The following is an 8,228-nucleotide window of genomic DNA, read 5'->3' as shown; positions in this document are numbered from 1 at the left end:
CTGGAGCTTTCCTGGGCTGGAGTCACAGGGGGGCATGCAGTTAAATGCTGGAATTATTTTTGCTGCAGTGGGAGGCTTTGAACTCCCCACAGCTCACAGGTAAGAGGCACCACCCCAGGGTGCAGCCAGACCCAAACACAGAGCTGGGGTGCAGCCCAACACCCCGGGGTGCAATCAGCCTCCCAGCCTTTTTTTTTCTCCCCTTTTCTCCCCATTTGTTGGGCTGGGGAGCCCGATGGGTTCTCTGGGCCGCCCAGCCCCCGGGGGGGTTTCTCACCATGGGACACCCCCTGGGAACTGCTGAGCAGAGCCTGAAGGGCAGCAGTGGGTGCCTCCAAATCCCCTTCTCCCAGAGACTGAGGTAACCATCGGTCCTGCTGGAACCACGGGAAAAGAGGAGCCTGTAGGGTGGAACGGAGCCACCCTGCGGTATCCGGGCCCTTCTTTGTCGGTTTGGGTTTTTTTCTATCTTTTTTAAGGGGATTTCTGCTCTGTCCGTGGCCGGGGCTGCTCTACAGCCGTGCCCAGCAGGTGGAGCAGGGACCCCGCACACAGCCCGGCAGCTCCCACCTCCCCTGGGGAGGAGGAACGGGCTGGGGAGGGGGTGCAGGGGAGAGGAAAGGGGGTGCAGGGGATGGGGAGGGGGTGCAGGAGTAGGAAAGGGGGTGCAGGGGTTGGGGAGGAGTTGTGCGAGTTGGGGAGGGGAGGTCCAGGGCTGGGGAAAGGGTGCAGAGGCTGGGGAAGGGGACGTAAAGATGAGGAGGGGGTGCAGAGGCTGGAAAGGGGGTGCAGAGGATGTGGAGAAGGTCTCGATCTGGGGAAAGGGTACGGGAGCTGAGGAAGGGGATGTAAAGGTGAGGAGGGAGTCCTGGGCTGGGGAGGGGGTGCAGAGGCTGGGGAGGGGATGCAGAGGCTGGAGGGGGGATGCAGAGGATGGGGATGGGGTGCCGGGGCTGGGGAGGGGTCCCGTGTCCCGGGGGCTGGTGGCCCTGCCGGGGGTGCCGGGGGGAGCCGGCGGTGTCCCCGGGATGCCCGGAGCATCCCCTGCCCAGGCCGGGATGGGGACTGGGGGGGGGGGGAAACGCTCTCTGCGGGGCGGGGAAGCGCCGAGTCCCGTCCCGTCCCGCAGCCGGGGGGAGCGGGGGCGGCGGGGGAGGCCGGGCCGAGCCGGGTCGGGCCGGGCCGGGGCGGGGAGAGGCGGGAGGCAGAGCCCGGGGGAGCCACGGACCATGCCGGGGGCTCGGGACCACCGCCCGCTCCTGCTGCTGCTGCTGCCCCCGCTCCTGCTGCTGCTGCTCCCCGCGGCTCCGGCCCCACAGGTGAGGGGGGACACACACCCACACCTCTCCCAGGGGCTTTGGGGGCTGGGGGGGTCTCCTCTCCCCCCCCCCTCTCCGGGGTGCTCAGCCCCAGCAAGCAGGTGGGCAGCGCCGGGGGAGGTGACACCGGGGTTAAACTGGGAACTGCTGCTCTGGGGTCTTTATTTCGCCTTCTTCCCAACCTTCCCCCCACGCACACACACCTGAAGTCACCACTTCCACAACGGGGGGGGGGGGAAGGATTCCTCACGGTTTTTTCTTTTTTTTTTCTCGGTTTGTTTGTTTCCTTTTTGAGGGGAGGGGAAGGGTTCGCTCCGGAGCAGCATCCCGCCCGGAGCTCCCGAATTAAACCCAGCCCTAACAAAGAGCTGGTTCTGAAGATGCCTGCCAGGCATCTCTTCGCTGTTGCCTCCCTCTCCCCCACCCCAGAGCTGCCGCTCATCCCCATCGGCAGCCTCAGACCCCCCCAAAAAACCCCAAACCTCCCGGCGGGCAGCGGGACACAGCAAGGCTGCTCGGGCAGGGATTTTCTTTCTTCTTTGCAAACCTGGGGAAGGAGAAGCAGCTCAGCACAGCGGGGTTTGTGGGGGGAAACCCCTTGAGCCAGGTGGGGCAGTGCCCAGCAGCTCTGCTTGCCCCCCCAGCCCCTGCCTGTGTCCCCCCCCTCCTCTCTGGGCTGTAAAACCTCCTCGGCTTTGCTCAGCTCCTGCTCTTTTTTCTTCAGTTGAAGCCAATTCCGCAGGAAGCCCATAATGAGGGTGCCCGATCTCCCGGGTGAGTCAGGCCGGGGGTGGCCATGGGGCTGCAGGCAGGAGTCCCAGCAGCTCCTGGCCCCGGCAGCACTCACAAGACAGATGTTTTCCTCTTCTGTTGTCATGTGGGAGCGGGACAGGGCTGCAGCTCCAACAAGGATGGAGCACGAGTTCATGGCATCCCTCCCAGGGCCAGCAAAGGGGCTGCAGCCTCACTCGAGGAGGAGAGATGAGGATGAGGAGGATGAGGATGAGGAGATGATGAGATGAGATGAGATGAGATGAGATGAGATGAGATGAGATGAGATGAGATGAGATGAAGGAGAGGATGCCTGAGCTGGGGACTTCTCTCACAGGCTAAAAAAAACCCAAAACAAACTCCTCCTGAGTCTGGGAAAACGGGGGAGGGAATAGAAAATCAGGTGTCTCAGGGGATCTTTGATGCTGCAGAGCTCCTGCAGGAGCATCCCCCCCTCCCAGCAGCAGCAGGCTGGGTGGGGGCTGGCATGGGGAGGGGGTGTCTGTCCCCTGTCTCAGCACCCATCCCTGTCCCTGCAGAGCTGCCCGGGCAGGCAGCAGCTCCTGGCTGCCATCCGGCAGATGCAGCAGCTGCTGAAGGGGCAGGAGATGCGTTTCTCAGAGGGTCTGCGCCTGATGAAGAGCCACCTCAGCACCCTGCACACCTCCCTGGCCAAAGCCACCCCTGAGACACCCCCTGGTGAGTCCCCCCCGGGTCCCTCCGGGTGCTCTTAGGGCTTTGGGGGATGCTGGGCTGGGATGCTCAGGGTTGGGATGGGAGGAGGTTTGGGCACCTCCAGGGATGGAGGTAGAGGGATCCATGTTGGCAACTTGTGGCTGTGGGTTCCAGCACTTCTCCAGCCTGGGAAGGCATGGGGAGGGTCAAAAAGTCTTCAAGAGTTGGAGCAGAGAGCTCCTGGCAAGGCACTGGGAGTGATTGGGCTGGAAAAGTGTGTCTCTGGAAAAAAAAACCAACAAAAACAAACCCACCAGAAGGATGGCAATAGTGCCACCAAACTGGGCAAAACTGCCACCAAACTCCTTGCTGGTGGTGCACACCCCACTGTCAGGCTGGGTGTTTGAGGTTAACCTCAGCAGGCCAACACCTGAGGAGAGTAAGAAGCTGAAGAGGAGGCCACTGAGGAACGGGGTGAGCCCTGGGGGCACAGGAAGGCAAATCAGCACTGCCCCAAATGGGCACTGCCCCCCACACCCCCCTGTGCTCTCACAGCCTCCTGCCCTGCCCTGCAAGCCCCGGCGGATGGGAAGAAGTTTGGCAGCAAATATTTGGTGGAGCACGAGGTTCACTTCACCTGCCAGCCAGGATTCCAGCTGCTGGGCTCCAGCACAAGGACCTGCCAGGCCAATGGCAGCTGGAGTGGGCAGGAGCCCCGATGTGCAGGTACAGCTGGGGACACTGGGGATGAGAAGGGTGCTGAGCCCCTGTCCCAGGCTGCCCAGAGAAGCTGTGGATGCTCCCATCCTGCCAGTGTTCAGAGCCAGGGGGGATGGGGCTGGGAGCACCCTGGGCTGTGGGAGGTGTCCCTGCCCATCCAGGAGGTTGGAAGAAGATGGTCTTTCAGGCCCCAAACCAGTCTGTGATTCAATGCTTCTGTGGTTGGGTTGAGCTGTCCCAACTTTGTGACATGGAATCGGAAATGGGATGGGTTGGAAGGGACCTTAAAGCTCCTCCAGTCCCAACCCCATGGGCAGGGACACCTCCCCCAGCCCAGGGTGCTCCCAGCCCCATCCAACCTGGGCTGAGACCCTGCCAGGGATGGGGCAGAGCCATGAAACGAGGCTGCTTGAGTCTGGCTCATTTTTTCTGTTGCAGAGATCAGCGAGTGCTCGAGCAGCCCCTGCCAGAACGGGGGGACGTGCCTGGAGGGGCTGAACCACTACAAGTGCCTCTGTCCCCAGCAGTGGACCGGAGCCACCTGCCAGTACCAAGCCCAGACGGGTGGGTGACCCGAGACCCTCCCAGCCGCCTTTTTCTCACCCCACCTCCTTCCCAACCTCATCCCGCCGTGCCTGTCCCCCAGCTCCCCCTGCTTGGAGCGTCAGGGACGACCCGGCCTTCAGCCGCCAGCCCCGCTGCGCCCAAATGGACCGAACCCAGCACTGCAGCTGCGACCCGGGCTTCCACATGAGCGGCACGGCCGCCAACGGGCTCTGCCAGGGTCAGCCCCGAGCTGGGAAGGGGGTGGGGGGCAGGAGGTGCAGGGGAGGGGTGGTCCCAGCCCCGCACCCCCTCCCCGGGACCTCTCTTCGCAGACCTGAACGAGTGCGAGGTCTACAAAGGGCCGGGCGGGCCCCGGCTCTGCGCCCACTCCTGCATCAACCTCCCCGGCTCCTTCCGCTGCGCCTGCCCCGGGGGCTACATCCTGCTGGGGGATGGCAAGAGCTGCCAAGGTGAGGGCTGGCCCTGCCAAACGGAGGGATTCAACCCCCTTCGCTTTTTTCCCCTCACTTTTTATTTATTTTTTTTTCCCCCCTCCACACAGCGGTGGCAGCGGGAGGTGCCCGGGTTGGGCTGGGAGAGGGGGGGAAATGGTGGAGGTTTGAACACAGCTGAGGTTTCAGGGGTGCTCCTCACCCTCCCAGAAATGGGGTACTCACAGATTCACACAGTGTTAGGGGTGGGAAGGGACCTGCAGAGATCATCCAGTCCCCACCCCCCTGCCAGAGCAGGACCACCCAGTGCAGGTCACCCAGGAACACATCCAGGGGGGGTCTGAATGTCCCCAGAGAAGGAGACTCCAGAACCTCCCTGGGCAGCTCCCTCACCCTGACAGTGAAAAAGCTTTTTCTGATGTTTGCATGGAACCTCCTCTGCTCTACCTTGCACCCACTACCCCTTGGCCCATCACTGGTCATCACTGAGAAGAGCATATTAGGGTATTAGGAGAAATTAGGGTATTAGGATAGGATATTAGGGTATTAGGATAGGATATTAGGATAGAAAATCAGGGTATTAGGAGAAATGAGAGTATTAGGATAGGAAAATAGGATATCAGGAGAAATTTCCTTACTGGAAGAGTGGTGAAGCTTTGGGACAGGTGCCCAGGGCAGTGGTGGGGCCACCAACCCTGGAGGTGTTCATTAAACATGGCACTTGGGGACATGGCCTGGAAGGTGTGGTGGTGTTGGTTTGGTGGGACCTGATGATCTTAAAGGGCTTTTCCAAGCTCAGAGAGTCTGTGATACTATGGAAAGAGTGCAGGAGCCCCCCGTGAATGGGACGTCCCTGAGAAGAAAGACAAAAAAGCATTAAAAAGCAAGAACCAGGCAGCAAGGGGCCAGCAGCTTTCTCCTCCTAAAACAGAGGAGCAGCTTGGGATGGTGGGTGGCCAGGACAGTTCCTATGAAACTCTCCTCCTGCAAAACAGGGATATTTTTTTGATGCTGCAAAGTGTTGATTTTTGCAGCTCAGGGTGAGAAACCTGAAGTTTTCTCCTTTCCCCCCCATAATTTCCGTGCCTTTCACAGGACCTCGCTAGTGCTGCCAGCAAATCCCTGCACCCCCAGCTCCTGGCTTGCTTGCTGGGTGTCTGGGTGGTGACCTGGGTGTCTGGTGAACCCAGGGAGCTGCTGCTTCCCAGGAAGTGAGCAGGAAAGGCAGGAGAACCAGCTGCCCCTTTTGCCTGTTTTCCACCCAAAGCAAGGCCCCGGGGGGGGCAGTTTGGGGTCTCCAGTGAGCCTGTGTGTGTGTCCTTGTTTTGCAGACATTGACGAGTGCTCCCTGTCCCAGCACAACTGCAGTGTGGGGACCTCCTGCATCAACACGGGGGGGGGTTTCCAGTGTGTCAGCCCCCAGTGCCCCCAGCCCGCCGGGAACGTCACCTACGTCAAAACCTCCCCCTTGTAAGTGGTGCAGAACCTGCTTTGGGGTTTTTTGTTTGGGTTTTTTTGGGGGGAAGAGCCCAAACTGTGTCCCCCAAGCCAGCTGGTGCCCCCAAGGTGTGTGTGTGGGGAGGGAGGGGGGGAACCTCCTCCCCTCTCCATCTTTTCTCTCCCTTGCAGCCAGTGCAAGCACAACCCCTGCCCCATGGAGATGGGTTTTTTTGTTTGGGTTTTTGGTTTTTTTTTGGGGGGGAAGAGCCCAAACTGTGTCCCCCAAACCAGTTGGTGCCCCCAAGGTGTGTGTAGGGGGGGAACCTCCTCCCCTCTCCATCTTTTCTCTCCCTTGCAGCCAGTGCGAGCGCAACCCCTGCCCCATGGAGAGCCGGTCGTGCCACCAAGCCCCCAAAACCATCTCCTTCCACTACCTCCCCTTGCCCTCCAACCTCCTGACACCCACCCCTCTCTTCCGCATGGCCACGGCGGCGGCACCGGGCCGGGCCGGGCCCGACAGCCTCCGGTTCGGTATCCTGGGGGGTAAGAGCCGCGGACACTTCGTCATGCAGCGCTCCGACCGCCAGACCGGAGAGCTCATCCTGGTGCAGAGCCTCCAGGGGCCCCAGACCATCCAGCTGGATGTGGACATGTCCGAGTACCTGGATCGCGTCTTCCAAGCCAAGCACCTCTCCAAAATCACCCTCTTCGTCTCCGCATACGAGTTTTAAGGGGAAGGGGGCAGGGCAGGGGGTGGCCGGGATTCCCCTGCCCCATCCGGCAGCGCTGCCAAGCCCCGGTGTGATGGTGCGGGGTGTGCATCCTCCCCTCCACCTCCGGGTGGCTTTTACACCCTGGGGAGCAACACAAAAAAAAAAAAAAAAAAAAAAAAAAAAGGCAAATGAGGTGCAAAAGAACCGGGGTGCAGAGCATCCTCTTCCCCCCGAGGCTCAGGAAGGGTGAGGTCCTGCAGCCCGGGGGCCTCACAGGCTGGAATCCTGAATTCCCTTTTGTCTTGAGGAAGTTGAGGTGGTGCATGCAGGAGGAGGGAAGGCTCTCGATGGCCACTGCCTTCCTCCTCCTCCTCCTCCTCACTGGCCCCAGCTTGCTTTGTACTAGCCCTGCTCCCCGTGGGATGCTGAGAAAAAGCCCTTGGGACTGACCAGGCCTGGAAAAAAACCCTCAGCACCCATCCCTCGGAGCCCTGGCTGGCTCTGGGTGCCCTCCCTGCTGAGCAGGACCTTGCTGCAGGGTGAAGGAGCAGACGAAGGGGCGGGGGCTGCCCCCTGCTCCAGCTCCGTCCCCGCGGGGAAGGCTCTGGCTGCTCCCGGTGCTGGCGCCGAGGGAGCTGGAGGAGTGGGAGCAGCGCTGGGAAGAGCTCGGGTGGGTTGAGTGGAGGGGACGTGTGCCGTGGGGTGGGGGGTGGAGACCCCCCAGGCCCCTGCCCTTCCCCCTCGGAACCTCCTCCCGGAGCAGTGCTGGTGCATGTTATCCGCACCCCCCCGATGTTATGCATGTTTCTCCTTTAGTACAATTAAACCACGACGTAACCTCTGAGTTGATTGATTTCCCCATGGCCAACGGGGGGTGATGCTCAGGGGCTGGGGGGGGGGACAAAAATCTGCCTCTGTTATTTTTATTTCGAGTCAACCCCAAGGATCCTCCCCGTGAGCATCCTCGATGAAGAGGAGCTCCCCGCCCCCCCCAAAAATGGGACCCACAAAAATCCTTCCCACTCCTTGCCCCAGGGGGAGAGACTTCCTGAGGAGATCGATCTGTACTGGATGGAGCTCCTGGATTTTTTTATTTTTATTTTTTTAGGGGTTTCATCTTTTCCCTGGGAGCTGGGGAAGGGGCGGGACCTCCCCGCGCAGAACAAGGAGGGACATTGAGCCGGGGCTGCTGGGCGGATGGAGGATGTTTGGGTTGGCGAGGGGCTGAGCCAGGCAGGGGAACGGAGCCCGGGGAAATGAAGAGCCAAGAGGCTCAAAAAAACCCAAAACAAACCAAAAAAAATCACAAACCCAACATTTAAAATGAAATGCTTTGCTCAAAGTGGAGCTGCTGCCCAGAGGGGGGTGGGGGACGAACAGGAGCGGGAGTGGGATTGCCCACCCTTGGCAGGAGGCTCTCCCTGCTGAGGACTCCCCATTAAAACCAGGATTGCTCCACCGTGCTCCTGGGATGCCCCGGAGCAGGATGCCAGGAGTTTTCCCTTCATGCAGGGCAGGGAGCAGTTAATTATCCCCCTGGATCCAGCCCGGAGTGTGTTTTCCATCAGCACCCCAGATAAGAGCAGAGCAGG

At 60.8% G+C, this 8,228-nt stretch overlaps 1 protein-coding gene across 1 annotated transcript; it reads left to right on the top strand.

Moving 5' to 3' along the window:
• Positions 1–1,184: 1,184 nt before the first annotated feature.
• On the top strand, positions 1,185–7,470 carry FBLN7 (fibulin 7). Its single transcript, XM_071738809.1, has 8 exons — positions 1,185–1,319; positions 2,630–2,789; positions 3,321–3,491; positions 3,924–4,049; positions 4,132–4,269; positions 4,364–4,501; positions 5,815–5,953; positions 6,282–7,470. Exons 1-8 carry the CDS (start codon positions 1,230–1,232, stop codon positions 6,652–6,654), a joined length of 1,335 nt encoding a protein of 444 aa, XP_071594910.1. The 5' UTR covers positions 1,185–1,229; the 3' UTR covers positions 6,655–7,470.
• Positions 7,471–8,228: the final 758 nt, after the last annotated feature.

This window comes from Heliangelus exortis, chromosome 3 (genome assembly GCF_036169615.1).
Source record: "Heliangelus exortis chromosome 3, bHelExo1.hap1, whole genome shotgun sequence".
Lineage (NCBI taxonomy): Eukaryota > Metazoa > Chordata > Aves > Apodiformes > Trochilidae > Heliangelus > Heliangelus exortis.
The sequence above is the reverse complement of the archived record's forward strand: the minus strand, read 5'-3'. Positions and strand labels throughout refer to the sequence as shown.